The sequence below is a fragment of the Prinia subflava genome, chromosome 16 (assembly GCF_021018805.1).
Source record: "Prinia subflava isolate CZ2003 ecotype Zambia chromosome 16, Cam_Psub_1.2, whole genome shotgun sequence".
NCBI lineage: Eukaryota > Metazoa > Chordata > Aves > Passeriformes > Cisticolidae > Prinia > Prinia subflava.
Genome location: NC_086262.1, coordinates 12,723,290 through 12,740,585, shown reverse-complemented (window position 1 = coordinate 12,740,585; position 17,296 = coordinate 12,723,290). Strand labels below are relative to the sequence as shown.

The following is a 17,296-nucleotide window of genomic DNA, read 5'->3' as shown; positions in this document are numbered from 1 at the left end:
CCTTCAAAAAGCAAAATCCAGATGCAGTCAATCTTGCTACCAGTCCAGGAGAAGGCAAAAATGTAGATTTGAAGGTAGCTGAATATTTTCCCTTTTCAGCTCTAACGATATTTTGGTCAGAGCCTGACTTTTGTTGCATTTAAAGCAAATGGGAACATGTGAGTGTAGATCCATAAAGAGTCTGAAACTAAATAAATCATAATTATTCTGTCTTCTAAAACAGAATACAGGTTACTTAGCACTCTGATGCCTGAACCATCTGTGAAAAATTAGTTAACTAATGAGCCAAAATACATTGCAGCTTCTATGTGGGTACGAGGTGTTAACAAAGTAAATGTATTGCTGTTTCCCTGAGCACATTATCAGCAATATGATTTTTGGGGCCATGTGCTGAACATTATGTATTTGCTTTCCTAGGAAGCTTCATTTCAGTTAACTGTCTCTCCAGCTCCCAGGGAGAACACAGAACAGGCTGTACTACATCTTGACTGTATTTTGATGAAAGTCTGGGGTCCTGAATGAAGGTGGGTTTTTAACAGGGAACATTTGGTGTTTATTCACAGACCCTGGGAAAGCTGACTTCTGTTTTATGGAACTTTAATGTCAATTTGACTGCTCTGAAGAACTTGTTCTCACAGATCGCCATCTCAAAAACCTCTCTAGTCCCTGAGTCCAGACCTACAGGGAATTTCTTGGGTTTTCTTTACCCTGTTTTGGATAATCTGGCTTTTCTCCCTCTTTATGATCACTTGTCCAGCAGTGGAGAAGATCTCCTGCTGGGCAAATGCAGGAGATCTTCTCCACTTTTTCAGCAGGGTGATCATCTCATGTCAGGCAGGATCACAGCTTGAACTCACTGGTGTTGAAAGGTGAAATCTCTGCCCTCCCATTACTGCCCTTCTCAGACGTGCCTAAATTTTAACATCTGGAGGCTAAAAGATATTCAAAGCCAGATTCACCTAGGAGGAAGAAGAAATTTCTTCTAGCAGTCCAAGAGACCAAACTGATCTTCTAAAAGGGCTGTTGGCACCTACTACCACATGTAGAATTATTTCTGGATTATCAGCCTTGTTTTGATTCATTTGTAGCAACATTGTTGGCATTGTTTGCCCATGTAGAAGCAAGAAAAATATACGGTGAACGCTCCTGTAGTTTCTCTCCATGATTCTTTCCTAACCAGCTATCCTAAACACAGGAAAACTGGTCTAGCTACGCTGCCCAGCTTCTAAAACACACCTGATGCAAGACAGACCTGGGTCACAAACCTCCTGCAATCCTGGCTCAGAGCTTTTACTCTGTGGATGGAAGTGAGTGAAGATGGAGACTGAGTGAGAGACAGGATGACTGTGCTGGACAGACACCTCATGAATGTCACCTTGCTCAGGGCATCCTCTCTCGTGCAGGACCCCAGGGGGAAAACAGACATTACATGAGGATTGTAGGGAACTACTGAGATTAAAACAATTGAAACAACAGGAACAAAAAAGACACAATGGGACAAAAAATGGACAGGAACTGTTCCAAAGAAACACCATCAGATGGAAAATCAAGCATTCCTCCTTTGCCATTAGGCCCATAAGAAATTTGTTCTACATGCAGCCAGGATGAAAAATAGGAAACAGAAAGAAATGTTAGAAATTTTTGGAGTCATGCCTAGCAGAGGGATGTTTGAAGTTGCAAAAGTAAAATGATTGATGCGATTTTCTTTCTTGTGGTTTATTTTTCTTGGAAGTATGAAAAATGGCTCTTTCACATGCCAAAAATTACAAGACGGGTAAGATGTTCCTGTTTGTTTGTTTTTATAATATCGAAATTAGGATCCAAGATTGGTGTTTAAATAAATAATTAATTAAATAGAATCAGCCCTGCATCCTAATTTCCATATTTGCAAGACTGAAAACAAACACTGGAAAGTGTGCAGCAGAAAGCATCTCAAATCTGTGAGAATATGTCCACCTTGAGCTGGAGGGACCTGAGTCATTTCAGAGCCTGAACTGCACTAGATGCAAGAATTGCCTTCTGGACCACGTGCACTGGTGGTGTAGGTTGTCACCTGCAGGGGGTCACATCAGCTTCTTTAAAGATACTGCTGACAAGGGAAGAGCTGAATTGAGTGTGAGCTGACCTAAGAACTGTAGTAATCAAAATCCTTGGGTCTTGTCCACTATCAGTTATTACACCTTTGAATCTTTGGGCTGGCTTTGGCTTGGGCACTGTATGACCAGACAGATTCTTCTGCAAATGGGCATCTGGTAATAACCTGGTAGGGTAAAAAGGAAACTTTATTGCAAACATTAAAGAAATGTTTCTAGAAATCCAGAGATCATGGATTAAATGTCACTGAATTGGGTTAGGTTAGCAAACAACTACAAGGCCACACATAGACTTCTGGTCAATATGTCTTCACTAATAAATAATTCAGTAATTAATTAAATACACTGGAGGATCATTCTGATTACTTATTACTACAGAACCTGAGATCTAATGGTTTGGTAATTTAATGATTTGTTTGGTAATCTAATGGTTCACTAAACTATTGCAACTCATGTTCCTCATGATTGTAATGTGAGGAATTGACATGGCTGCTGCCAAAAGGAACCACACTTCTGATGTGTCCAAGATCACAATACCAGTCTGTGGACGGTGGCAATGCTGTTCTGAGCAGGTCAGTTTTCATGATGGATGCTCATGTCCAGGAGTGCAGCTGTATGCAGTGCCCAGGCTGTGCTACTAACTCAGGCCTGGGTTTGTGCTCTTAAAGAGTTCTTCTTTTTAAAGGAAGGTCTCTGAAGATACTTCACAGGCCAGTAAGCAAAGGCATGTGGCAGCTGCAGTTCTGGGCTCAGAAATGCAGTGTTTGTACCCTTTTGGACTGGCTGTAAATTTGGTGCTTGCTAGGATCTGAATTGACTCAGGGAATGAAAATGCCCACCCTTTGCAAGGCTTTTCAAAATGGACTTCTCACTTCTTCCAACCAGCATTTCATTTTAGGAAACACCAAAATGCTTTCCCCATGAGAACTCCCTCTGCAAGCATGGATCCAAGGCAGGGTAATCCCATACTCTGCAAAGCTGTGCAGTTCACATGGCACAGGATGAGCGTCCCTTCCGGATAAAGCTCTGTGAAACCAATGGTTACACCACAGCAGCCCCCTGCCATCACCTCATACAGCAGACACATTCATAGCAAGTGGATCAGCCAGGATCCCATTTCCAAATGCAGGGCTTGAAGGATTAGACACTCCCATTGCTGCTCAGCGGGCGCCGGGAATTTTACTTCCCTGCACATCCCGCTGAGTGGTCACACCCCTTTCCCTCCTCCTCCCCCACCTCCCTGCCCCAAGCTGTCATGATTAACATGGCAATGGAGATTGGACTGTGTGCACACATTGATTTGCAGGGTGGTTTGGCAAAAGGAAGCAAATCCAAGCTACTTACCTCAGCGCAGACCCCTTTGGCGTTGCAATACCATAGCCTTTGGAGTCCAAGTTACCTCCCACCTTCATGGTGTCGCAGGGCTTCCTCTGCTCGATGTACTCGTTCATGGTGGACTCCAAGAGGTATGCATACTTCCCTTTGGACTTCCTCACCCGGATCATCCCCTCTTCCGTCGTCCTCACAAAAACGGAGGGCTCGGCCGACTTCATGTACGTCCACATCTTCTCAAACACTGCTATTTTGGACCGCTGTGTAGGACAGCAGAAACCCAACACAAGTGTTAGCAGAGGTTTGGGTGCTCCCTGAGATTTCCAGCTTGGACTGGGCACACACCAACACATCGAACTGGCCAAGGAAGCCAAAAGGGGCAACAGGATGTTACCGCTTCTGCACCAGGGCCCAGATCAGTCCCTGATTTTCTGGCCCGTATTTGTGAACAGAGTGATCTCGCAGATCAAACCAAGGGCAAACCAAGCTGGAAATCTGGAGATGGTTTCATTTGGAGTTGCTCAGAGAAGCTCCTCGGTGGGGAAGCACACGGATATTCCATATTTGTGTTCACAACTACAGAATATCACATGCACTGGAGTCACTGCCAGTCTTCTGGCAGGCTGTAACATGGTGAGGAGAAGCAAGTGAAAAACACCCAGACCTGATGATAAGGACGGACCTGGAGGACTTGTCAAACAACAAGCTAACAAAAACATTTGCAATAAAGTTTCCTTTTTACCCTAAAAAATTCTTTAGTGGAGCCAGCTTCCAGGGTGCCATAGGCGATTTCTGTCTGCTTGGCCAAGTCCTCTGCGCTCTCGATGGGAGACACCATCCTCTCCACGGTGAGGAAGGCAGCCAGGTTAGCTGTGTAGGAGGAGATGATGATCAAGGTGAAGAACCACCAGACGCCACCCACTATGCGGCCGGAGAGAGACCTGGGCACAGAGAGGAGAGTCAGACGGGGGCAGGGGCAAGGTATAAAAGGTGCAAAAGGTATAAAATCTTGCTCTTGCAGGCCCATCCTTTACGTGGCCATTTACCCAAAGTCACGCTCTCCAGCTGCTTCCAAGGAAGCCAGATGTCTGTCTCAGCTCCTAATTTACTTTTAAAGGTGTAAATGTAATTAGAATGGGGATTAAAAAGTTCACAGTGAAAAAAAAAATTAGCGATCAATGGAGAGAATTTGCTTTGATTTTCAATTCCTTTCAGAGTACAATATTAATAATAAGACATGGAGATAATTATGAGAAAGTTTAGCTGGGCAGGGGGCAATGCCCATCAACAATGCTTCTGTCAAGGTCTCTGTTGTACCATGTACCCCTGGCAGGAAGGAGCAGCAGCATGGAACCAGACCAGACACAGAGCCCAGCTGTGATCTTTTGGTGAGCTCCTCCATCACCTGAAGTTTAAAAAAACAACCTCTGTGTTTTTCTGTAAGACATATTGAAGCTCAGAGAGGAGTTATGGTCTTAATGAATAATTTGCCTACTGACATTCTCTCTTTTGTATTCAGCAGATGGTTAGACAAGATGTTCATAATAATGCTTTAAAATCTAGGTGGTTTGTACTGTCTGCAATCAAATAGCCAATTAACTGTAACCATTCGGTAGCTATAGAGGCAAATAAGTCAAGCAGGCATTAATATTAAAATCTTTTCAAATAATTTTTAAGACTGGAAGATGATTTTAGAATGATGTCAGCATTCAGGCATTCTCTCTAAATTATTTATACGCTCCTTCTCTAGATGCAGAGCACTGTCCCAGACAGAAGGGAACACACAATGCTGTTTGATAAAGCCAGACAGCCTGAGTAAGGAGGACCTGCCTGTGAGAAATACCATTTATTTCTCCACGGGGGACCATGTTTCAGCATTGTCTTTCTGCTGATCTGAGTCACCCAGCAGAAATATGGTTTATGGGATGGTAACAGAGATATCCCAGTCCAGAGAAGGGCTAAAGTTAGGTGAGATAAATGTGACCATCTTGCATCCCATCTGCAGAGAACACTCAGCCTGCAGGACTGTCAGCACATACAGCTGAACCATTTGTTTCACATTTGGAGAGGGGCTGGGGAGGGAGGCAGCTATAGATTCAACTCACACATCTTCAGATTGATGAGGAAGAGGAAGAAAATTAGTCTGGATGATGTGTGCTCAGGGAAGGAAGCGCTCAGAAAAGGCACAGAGGCATTAAACAAAAGTAACCAGATAATGTCAAATACAACAATCTCTGCTGATGAAGGCCACTTTGAGCTGGCAAAATCCATTTGCATGGCAAATAATCACATTCATCTCCAGCTGCAAATTATACAGCCTTTCCTTGCTGATGAAGCTGGGATATTTCTGCGAGTCATTTCAATCCCTTCGGCGGCAGTCAGCCGCATTCCTGCCTCAGACCCTCCACATCCTGGTGAGATTCACCACCAGCTGGTCCCAGGGGCTGCCTGCCCTCAGCTGCACATGGCTCGTGCTTCCCAGCTTCACACCTGGCACTGACAGCATGGAAAAGGAGCCTGCAAGGTGACAAGGAGGGCTGGGGGAAGAGGGAGAAGGGGCTGTTTCTTCCCCCAGGGATACAGAAGGATGCAGGCAGGATTCCTGTGTCCATCATGGACTGGCTTCATCTGGGCTGTCTCTGCTGCTGGTGCTGATCACGGCATGGGGAGGGCTGTGCTCACTCTCACAGACTGTGGGGGAAAGGAGAGGAGCTCAGCAGCTTGCCAGGGCTGCCAGCATGGCAGGGGCCCCGTGGGTGTGAGGTTTTGTTGCTGACACTGCTAGTGGGCACCGTTTGCCCTCCTTGCTGGGTTGACTTGGAGCTGGAAGCTGTGAACCAAAGCTGCTGAAATGCACAGCAGAGAAAACAGCACATGGGATCTACAGGACACAGCCCTGCTCTCCGTGGCTGGGCAGCATTTGGCACAAGGGACAGCTGGCCAGTGATGGAGAATCTGGGAGGACAGAGCAGTTCAATAAAGAATGCAAAACTAGTCATGATAAACATCACACAAGCAGGTTTGATCCCATGTGACACCCCCAGGGCTCAGGAGCAGTGGACACAGGTTGAACAGAACAAATTGGGTTTCTCTTGTCTGTTTAGACTGACCCAGTGCCTGCCTGCCATGATGAGTGCTTGCAAAGGCAATATCTGTTACCACCTTGTTGTGCTGCTTCTGTAGACCCAGCAGACAAACAGCAGTGCCTCCACCATGGGATACATTTGCAAAATGCCTTTGTAATTCAGGAGATAATGTCTGATTTCTGACATTAGTGACTTCAACACTAGGGAGCTAAAAGCCTGGTCAGAAACCAGTGGGACTGAGAATTATGTTTATGCTTTAGTAAGAGCAGTCACAGAGGAGCAGATACATCTTGTATTTTGAAGTTACTGTGAGGTTTTGAAAGTCCCACTCTGGCGCTAGGTAACAAAAAATGACCTTGCACTTGACTAACAGAAATGTTCTGCAGCTTGAGCCCTGGCTCAAGTTCTTTTCTCTTCACTAATAGGGTGAATTTCTCTTCACTGTGGGGTTTAAATCTTCTTGCCTGAGGACGTGTCCCTGTACCTGTTCAAGCATAACACGAAGGAATCAGCTCCCTGCTGTGTGGAAAGGAGTCAGTAACTCAGGCTCCTGCAGAGCTAAGGTGAGACTGAGCACCCTGCTTAGGGCTTTAGAGATGTGCTAAGGTTCAGACATTTGGATCTGTCTATTTGACCTCTGGATTAATTCATGTTCATTACCATCATAATCCTTGCAAATAGCAGGGTCTAAAAAAATTGGACTAAATTAAGCAAGAGTAAGGGTGTAAGAGGCTTTCATGAATGGGGTGTAAGAAGGGGTAAAATATCTAAATAGTCCAGACTGAACTTTTTTTTTTTTTTTTTAACCTGTGTTATTTCTTCTGAACCTAGGCTCTTCTTTCCTACACAATCCAAATGAAGATACCTTGATTTCTTGGTCTATCCCAGCTTGTGCTGTGTAAAACAACACACAAACCACACATACCCCCACCCTTCTCCCTGGCTTGGGATCCTGCCTGTGCCTCCCAGAACTGGCAAGAACAGGATGCTCCTTTCCATCATTACCCTTGCAGGAGTAAGTAGTAAATACTCTGCCCTCATTATCCACACTGCACAATCTACTTAAAATTCAAGCTGGCTGGGAACCAAGATTTCGGGACCGTGGAAAACTCTGAAATTGTAAATAAAACCTTAATATTCTCATTTGGAATGCAAAGATAACGGTTGCAAATGTCCTCTAAAAGTAGCACTCTGAAAAATGGTTGTTTGGGGTCTGTTCAAGCTTTGCTTTTTGCTAATAGTTATAGTTTAATTTCTGGAAGGCTAAATGGTTTAATTTTAACATGGTAAACAATTTTGTTTCTGCTTTCTCATTATAAATACTTTTCTTTCAGCTTTTACAGTACATTACATCCTTACCTACTGCATGTATAATTTAAAAGATAATTCTGAAATGTGCTATTTTAAATCTGCCCAATAAAAATACTGCAGATGGCCAAGATGAAAGTAATAATTTTGATTTTTTTTACTTACAGGACTTTTAAAAATCATTTCCTTGAAAAAGTAACTGCATTTTGCCAGTGGAACACAGAAAGGAATTGTAATTTCCCTTTGTTCCTATGAAGAGATTTGTTCTAATGTTTTAGCCTTAGCATTGATGGATTCATACAGAAATAGAAAATCATGCATCTATAATCTCATTTCTTAAAACAAAATGCAATCCTTCATGAAACAATTTTCTCTTTGATCTTATCCCTCATGGAAGGTAGGAAAAGCCAGCAGGAGTTTGCCTCTGCTTTGCCATCTATTAGAAGAGAACAATACATTTTTGCAAAAAAATATTAACAAGATCATCAGAAAATATACAGAGTAAACCTCATTGGAAAACTGTTCAAGCACCATCTCAGTTCTCTCCCACTTCTCCCTTCCCCCTCCCCAAATCCATTCCTTATGGAGAATTACACCTAAACTGACAGTGCTTTAATTAGAAGTGCAAATCTGGGATCCTGAAGCCATAGTTGCTTTGGGAGGATTTCCCAGATTTGCTGTTAAATTCAAGTCTAATAAAGGCTCACTTGCTCAACTGACATATTTGTCACTGAATGAATTTATGCAAAACTGTTGAAAGAAAAGCTCTTCTGTGCTTGTGCTACTGATTGTGGGTCAAACCCACTTTTGGTCTTCTACCCACACAGCCTCTGATCTCCGACACTACTCTGTGAATTTGATACTGATCTAGACAATTTCATGGTTCTAGCTGAAATCTGACTCTGTAGTGGATTAATTGCAAGCATTTTGCACCAGATTTGCTCTTATTTTAAGCAAATTTTCAATATTAAACTCTGTCAGTGTAAAGAGCTTTGCTTTTCCTCTGTGTCACAGACCATCTGGCATGGTTGGTCTCACCATTTTATCCCTGTTCCTGACACAAACCCCAGATTTGCTCAAAAGGCAAAGGAAGAAATTCAGTGTGGGGTTGTGGAGCTGGGATCAGCTCTGGGTGCATCCATCAAGTACAGACTGCAGATCTTTTATCCTCTTACTCTGCTATGCCATGGAGCATTTTGAATGAGCTCAAAATTGTTTGCCACAAAGTTCAAGGGATTATAATGCAAGTTTCTCTGTTCATGCTGCATTACTAATTTTCTTGCCATATGAGTTTGCTTTTACTTATTATTGAACCCTGCTCGTGGTACAAGAGTCTGGAGTCCTGACTGCAGTGCTGGGTTTTAACATGCAGTGTCAGGAAAACCCTTACAAATACAGAAGTAAGAATGTTTTTCACTGATATACTCATTTACCTCTCCCAGAGGTACAAATTCTTTCTTCATCTCTCACAACTTTTCTACAGAGCCAAGAGCTGCAAATTTTGGTTCCCTGTGGGTAACACTAACCAGGGAGACAGGGTAAGGAGGCTGAGGGTGCACAGGTACTGGGAGTCCCATGCTGGCTCTGTCCTGGTTTTCTTTCTCTAATTCTTGTTAAAAAGAAAAGGAAAAAAAAAAATCAGGGTTTCTTAACATCTGTATATGGGCTAGAGATCTGCTCTTACGATTTCAGGCAAAGCCTGCCAGTCCATCTGACCCCCAAAGCCAACATGCTGGAAGGAGGCAGTGTGGATTATGGAATCCCAGCAGAAGTGCCTCAGGAAGGGGCCTTGTGGATGCTCACGGTGTAAATATTGCATCAGCTCAATGTGATCTCTGCCAATGCACAGAATCTCCCAGATTCAACGGGGGGATGTATATCTGTGAGGTATTAATTATAAATACATGGTTTATTTACTGTTTCTTTCTGCTTAAGCTAATGGCTTTGGACAGCAGTGTATGCTCCCTCTCCTACTGTTTCATCTCTTCTTTAGCAGAATATGTTGGCTCTTTTTTCCCCTTCAATTTCCCTTTAATGGGCAAAACCTCATTCTAAAATGAGTTTTCCTGCTTAGTCAGAAATGCATCATGCCACTTGTGGCTCTCCAGTCATTGGGCCTTGGATTACTGCAGTGCTAAGTATAAGCATGACTGCATGGAGCAGCTTCGTGCTGTTTTCCAGACATTCACTTAGCATTTTGACAGGCAAGAGGTGCCTGAGCCTAATCAGAGGGCTAGTATCCAGGAGCTGTGTTTTTCTGCTTTCTGAGAAGCCCTGCTACTTTATGGGATCCTGGATAGCTTACTTCATCTCTCTAATTCAGTTCCCAGCTGTGAGAGAAGAGAATGAATCACATTTATGAACCTGTCCTGGCTGGGTGGCCTGAAGCATTGGCCACCAGGTGGAATTTACCTCTGAGCTGCTGCTTTGTCCAATTCCCCTTCCTGAGACCCTCAATCCCAACAGGCAGAGGCAGCATCAAATGGGCCCAGCCATGCAGGGGGTGATGTGTGCAATCCACAGCACTTTGCAGGTTGTGCCTTTCTGTGTCCTCAACTGACCCAAAACGGCTCCTGTGGATGCTCAAAAACACAACTCACCTGCTCAACTAGTGAGGTGTTGGGAGCACCCACTAGATGCCAAGCAAACATGGACTGACATGGGCAGCAAGTGCTCTTCAGCAGGACCCATAAAAATTCTCCAGCAGAGCAGAACTGAAGGACTGAGGTAAATCCTTCACTCGAGGGACCTGCCATCCCTGCACAGCATCCCTGACTGCTGAAATGAGATGTTTAACCCTAAAAATGCAGGATAACACAACCAGCTCCTCCAGAGGGCAGCTAAAAACAGTGCAAATGCAGGGCCAGGACAGAGGGATGAGGTGGAACCCTAAGAAAAAATAAGAGTGTAGCTGAAAGGCAGAGAGGTAGATCTGAAGACAGGCACCATCATCCTCTGAAGTACAGGCAAGGATGCCTCTCCCTGTGGCAGACAGGGTGGTTTAAGGGATGAATGTTTAGCTAGTAATTTGCTGAGAAACACGTGGTCATTTTGGGCTGCTTGGCAGCTCCAGAGAAAGGCAAAATCATCCCTCTACTGCTGTTTTTCCAGCTATTGCTACAAGGAATGAAACCCCAACTCTTCTGACACCTCTGAGCAAAAATTTCACTGTAAAAAAGGCTCTTCATGTATTTTTCTCACTCTGGTGACATTTGTTCACTTTGCTGAGAAAAACTCACAAGGTGATAAGCATAAAAATTTTGTCAGAAGCAGTTGCTGGAGAGCCCCAGGAGATTCATTATTCAGGAACTTCCTCAACCTGAGGTGGCCCCAAATTTAACAGCACTCATCCTTCTTTTTGAACAACAGCCTATTGTGCCAATGTCCTTTACTGAGTTGCTGGATTCCATATGGTCTCCCACAGTCTCTTCTTCAAAGTCTACTTGATCAAAAAGTTGGGTTTTTTTCCAAAAAGATTTAATATGTTTTGGATTATATGCCATCAGTTCTTCATTTTTCCAAGATCCTCTTTAGCCATCTACATTTGCTCACACGAGAGCTCCATTTCTGAGCCTTCTGGGCAATAATGCTACAATAACCTAGTTCAGATTTCTTCCAAGGTATCTTGCCTTGGTTTATTTTGCTTTATCTTTTTTCCCTGTCTTTTGTCTGATTTCCCAGTCTGATGAGAAAAAGGCTTTTCTCTGGAAGGAGAGTATTTTCTGCACAGCAAGATATTCACTCTGACAATATTTCCAAATATTCCCTTAATTTTCTCTCTCATTTCTAATTTAAAATGTGATTCCTCACCAAGTTCATACAAGTTGGACTTTCTCTAGTTTCAGTTTTGAGCCTTTCTTTTTTGTATGGGCACATACTATATCTCTTGTAGAAGTGGTGAGGAATGAATCTGCTCTCCCCAGACAGTGTTTCTAGAAGAGTTTAATGTGCACAGGTGTGCCTGTCTTTTAACATTAAAACTCCCAAACTGTGAAGGGAAAACATGTTCAGTGTTTCTGCTGCCCTATTTCACATGCTAAGATCCATTTGGTAATTTAAATTTTTTTTTTAAAGCTTCAGAAGCATTGCTGAGATGAAATCTGCCCCCTCCCTCTGTTTTCCTCTCTGCAGCCTGAGATTTTGCTTCTTATTGCAAGCTTCAAGAAATGAGAGGAGGGAAAACTCCTCCTATGGGAGAGCATCCTGTGCACTTGGCTCCTGCAGCTGGACCCTCGTGGACTCTTCACCACCTCTCACACCTATACACAGGGTACAAGTGCTTATTTTATTGCCTTTTCCTTTCACCATATGAGGACTCATCTCCTTCCTTTCCACTCTGTTCACACACTCGCCTTCTATTACTCCTCATCAGACTGAGTTGGGAGAATTCATTAGTGTATAAAACATGCTTTGAAGTTGTCCAAATAACGGTGATGTAACACTTTTGCACTTCTATAGACTCTTTTATCTGAAGATCAAAGTAGTAAGTTATGATTACCATGATTGGATTATTGCTGCTTAGCCTTTGGATCTGAGGGTAAGCAGCAGCTCTTCTGGGTAGGCACTAATCAGAATTACTGCATGATTTTATTAAATAGATTGAATGCCATCAAGTGTGCTGCTGCTGCTAAGGAAAGGGCTGGATGCATGGCCTGTGTGCCCTTTCCTGCCCTCTGAGCATATGAATCAGCTGCTCTCCAGCTGCTCCTTTAATCCATGTGAAAATGGAAGGAAAACCAAGAGAGCATGGAGGACTGCAGAGGTGACACCACGCTCTGCCCTCTCCAGCTCCAGACCCCGCCCAAGCACACGAGGATTTTTTCCCCAATTTCTTAGCAGGACCCACATTTTGTTCTTCCCAGTTACTTGGCTTCCTCAAGCCTTCCACAATGCACTGTATCTCTGTCCTATTTCAACAGATTTGTCTTAAGCTGCTCACCAATTTGGGGTGTTACAATGAATGAACACATTCCTGAACTTTTCATGAAAAGGGAGTATGGTGCTTCCCCCATTACAAAGACAAGTAGTTGGGGTGAAATCTGAGCCAAAAGCAGAATAGGTCCAATAAATGCCAAATTCCATTGGAAAATAGGCAGAACTCTGAGCCTCCCAGTGGAAGGCCAGCTGTGGGGCTGATACCAGCAAAGAGCAGCTGTGGATGCTTTTTGTGTTTTGTGAGCCAGAGCAATTTGAATCAAGGAGTTCAAAGCTCATTGGAATGTGTATCCAGTGAGTGTGCACATGATATCTCAGTGCTGATAAAAGTAATGTACAGCATATGGAAGAGTTATTTAAGCAGGGCTTCCCTGTGAAAAACATGCTCAGGGCTTCCCATCTTAGCTACAATATTTTTTTGGAGTGCCAACATTAAAGCAGTGTGTGACAGGCAGCCTTGCAGAGGACACCACCTGAGGGAGGTGGAGGCCCTTCAGCTCCTCACAACCCTTATTCTTTGACAAAAACACTTGGCAGTCAACCTGTTAGAGAGACACAACCATGCACAGTCCTGACTGCAGACCCCAGCTGAGCCGACTGCTCAGGAACAACTCGTTATTGAGAGGAAAGGAAATGGAAAAAACTCTGCTTCTCTCACTGTCTGAAAATCAGCAAGTCTGAGTACAGCATAACAGGGAGGCTCTGAGAGTCTCCTGCTGCAGTCAGAGAGGAGTCTGTGAGTGTCAGAAGGCAGCTCTGTAAATCCTAGTGCTCCTCACCATCCTGAGTCAGTGCCCAGCATCAGAAACACAAACAGCACCTTCCAGTTCCATGTCAGAGAACACAGAACAGTGTGGGTTGAAAGGGATCTTAAAGTTAATTTCATTCCAACCCTCTGCCATGGGACACCTTTCACAGGTTTCTCCAAGCCCCATCCAACCTGTCCTTGGACCCTTCCAGGGATGGGGCAGCCACAGCTTCTCTGGGCAACCTTGCCAGGCCCTCACCACCCTCACAGGGAAGAATTTCTTCCTAATATCTATTCCAAATCTACCATCTTTCAGATAAAACTTCCCAAGATATTAAAAAAACGGGAAATGCACTTTCCCCCCTGCTATTTTCAACTTTGTTTTCAACGAAAAACACGAGAAACATTTATTTAGTCCTGAAGAAAGAAATTGCAGAAATATTTTTAGGCTAATATATCTGCTTTTAGATGAAGTGTTTGATGGCTTATTTTAAACACAGCTGGTGGAACGATTAGTGAATCTGTCACTCAAGGGGAGGAGTTTCAGCAAATTTCTTGCTGTCCCCCAGCAACCTCAATGCTGAAGGCCCAAAGTCAGAGCTGTGGGAGAGTGATTAGATATGCCTGATAGGAAAGACAACCTGAGGAAGTAGCTTACAGGTCAGTGGAGGAAGCATTCATTACCTCTGCAGCATTTAGACATTTTCAGATGGCAGAGCACACAAATTCAACAGACTAATTTTTCCTTTACAGAAGAAATTGCGTCTTTCCAACAATGCTCTCTCGGTTGGTTATTTCCTCCTTCTGAGTCCTCTATATCCTTCAGCATTTTCCCAAATGAAAAAAAAAATGATAGCAAAGATGACTATTTTAAAAGAATTTCCATTTTCCCCTGGCTGCCACACTCTGGTTGCCATGGAAGTGCGCAGACTCCGAAGGGGACTGTTTAGTTGGATATTGTGCAATTTGTCAAGCTGTTCCTCTGGTGAGTCACTTTCCATGGTTAAGTGCGTTTTAGAAATAAGTGTGGTCATCAGTTCCTGGTGATTTGCAAGTGCTGCTGTTACCCTGTGACCTGAATTTGCTCTCCTTGGACATAATTAACTCTGCCAGGTAGAGATAATTGCAACATCATTTGATACACTTTTATAAGGCAAGGAGACTTTTCCAGAAGTCCAAGTCCTGATTTTCTTACTTTTATTCTCAAAGAACAGCAGCTCACCAGTTCAAGCAAGCCACCACAAATAAATGAACCTGAGCTTTGTCCCCACAGAATCATTAAGGTTGGCAAAGCCCTCTGAGATCATCGAGTCCAACCATTACCACACCACTGCCATTAAAATTCTCTATTAAGAAACGTCCCCAAGTGCCACATGCACACACATTTTGAACACTTCCAGGGATGGCAATTCCACCACTTCCCTGGGCAGCCTGTTCCAATGCCTGACCACCATTCCAGTGAAGAATTTTTTCCTAAACTTCAATTTAAACCTCCCCTGGTGCAATTTGAGGCCATTTCCAAGGCAGATGCTTGGAGTGTCAGAGAAGATGCTTACTGAAATCAAGAAGAGTCATCAGATAAATACCCCTGCTCAGCCTTCTTTTCAGGAAGGAATTAAATTCCTTTTGATTGCTAAATGCAGCTGGTTCTAATTTCTCTAAGGCTAAATTTTTAGCAAAATAAGTAAGTACCCTGCAAATATAAGTTTACAAAGATGGAACAGAAATAATTTCCTTGAAAAAAATCCAAATTGAACCTCTCACAAAAAAAAAAAAAAAAAAAAAAAGAAAAAAAAAAAAAAAAAAGAAGCAAAAGCAAAACCCCCCACAATATGTTTTGTTCTAATCAATTTCTGATTTAGATTTTGTCCCAAAGACTCAATAAAACCTTTTAGTATTGGGAAGATCTTGATGAAATTTAGAAGTGCTGCTGTCTTTCAAAATCAGAAGTCTCCTGTGACTTTGTTCAATTGGGCTAAAAAAGAAATGTAAATAAACAGGAAAAAGAGCAGAGAAAAATGCTCAGCATTTTTCAGGTATATAACAAATACCTTGTATGCTCTTCCCTAGACAAACCACTCTGATGGAGAGCAGCAGAGAGACTGAGGAGGAGAGCAGTGAGCACAAGCACAGTGTATGGATCAGCCAGACCACTGTTTCCATGTCATAAAAAACAAACAACCATGTCCACAAGATGCCTATAAATAATAGATTGTATCTATTGACTGCAGAGCAGCCACCATCTATCTCTCTCCTTCCTGGCTGGGAGTGCAGTCGTTCATCATCTCTGCCAGCAAACCTCCCTGCTCAGCCAGGGTCACTGCTTGGCACAATCCCCTGCACCCTGCCCAGCCTCTGGCTCTGGAGTCTGCAGTGAGTGAAGACCCTGGTAACTCTTCATCCCAAGCCAGCTGGAGGATGGATTGTACCTTGTGCCCTGTATCCTTGCACATGTGAGACCCCACAGACTTCAGGGCACTCTGGTGTGACCCGAGCATTCCCAGCAGTGTCCTGCCCTGCACAGAGCAGCACAGAGGCTCTCCCTGCTCATGCAGCCCTGCTGATGCTCCAAAACATCCCTGTCCAGCAGGGCTCTATCTCAGAAAAAAGCTTCATCCACCTTTTCACTCCCAGCACAGGCTGGCCACGACATCTCCATCTCTGTTCTCAATGACACAGGTTATTATGAGTGATTTCAAGCTGTGTTGTCCAGATATCATGATATGACATCTTAGTGTCCATGTGAGTATGTATTCCCCTTCTACTCACAGTAGATTTTGATCTGAATTCAAAATATGTATACATTTCGTTTCAACAATAAAGCAACACTCCAAGATGTTAGGCTAATTTTTGGAGATGTTTACTCAGTTCCCCTCTGGCAAGGCACAAAGGATGTCTGCATTCACCAGGTGATGTTGTGTGATATTTATCCACCTGCCAAACCTGAGATGGGACAAGATTCCTACAGTCAACTCAGCTAAGAGTAACTGTCTATTCCATCTCATGGCATTTTCAAGTGAAGAATAAATGCCTTTCTGGAAAATCTGTTTTAACTAAATGTATTTCATTTTAGTCAAACATAAATTTTCTGAGTCACATAAAGAGTAACTCGATTAAATTTAATAGTCTCCAATATACAAGAAGTCTCTTTTGGTCTCCAAACATATGAAGCAGCACATTTTGTGATTAAAAAAAATAGTATATCAAGATAGGAAGCTGACAAGTAATGCTATTTTGCTCACTGCTTTTCCATCCTTTTCACAACAGTCAAATATTTATTTTGCAGAAAATGATGAGAAACATGAAAAATTCTGATGCCTTGTTTTGCTGCAGAGGAGGTTGGGAAGCCCAAGCATCCTCCCCACAGTCTTCTTCTCAAGGGCCTCAGGTGCATCCTAAGCAAGGAATGGCAGCAACGTGCTGGACTTGAGCAAGGTCCCACTCCCCACAGCTGCTACACACTGTGGTTATTTCAAGCTCTGAAGACAATTTATCAGATTACAGTTCTGAAAACGGTACCATGTGAGTCATATTTACTTCACATTTTTCTTTCTGCGAGCTCTCACTATTGGTGCAGGTTATTTATTACCTCTGATGCCTGCTCTGAGGAGCTCCTTTCTGGGTCTGTATTTCACGTTTAATGAGTGCTTTTGCAGTTTCATGACCATTTTCTGAAGCTAAGGTGGCACTTTGCAAAGCCTAATGGTTTATGGCCCGTTTCAGCCCTCACTGATCCCTGCCTGTCAGTGTGGAGCTGTGCATGGCTCCGAGCTGTTGCTTCTCCCTGACCCCGC

At 43.4% G+C, this 17,296-nt stretch overlaps 1 protein-coding gene across 2 annotated transcripts in view; it reads right to left on the bottom strand.

Moving 5' to 3' along the window:
- The window catches only part of GRIA1 (glutamate ionotropic receptor AMPA type subunit 1), a 119,995-nt gene that overhangs the window by 15,334 nt on the left and 87,365 nt on the right, over nucleotides 1-17,296 (bottom strand). For both annotated transcript variants that reach the window (XM_063413571.1, XM_063413572.1), the window contains exons 12-13: nucleotides 4,168-4,366; nucleotides 3,438-3,685 (exon numbers count right to left, since the gene is read on the bottom strand). In XM_063413571.1, the coding sequence (XP_063269641.1) occupies nucleotides 3,438-3,685; nucleotides 4,168-4,366 (447 nt within the window). The remainder of the gene's footprint in view (nucleotides 1-3,437; nucleotides 3,686-4,167; nucleotides 4,367-17,296) is intronic.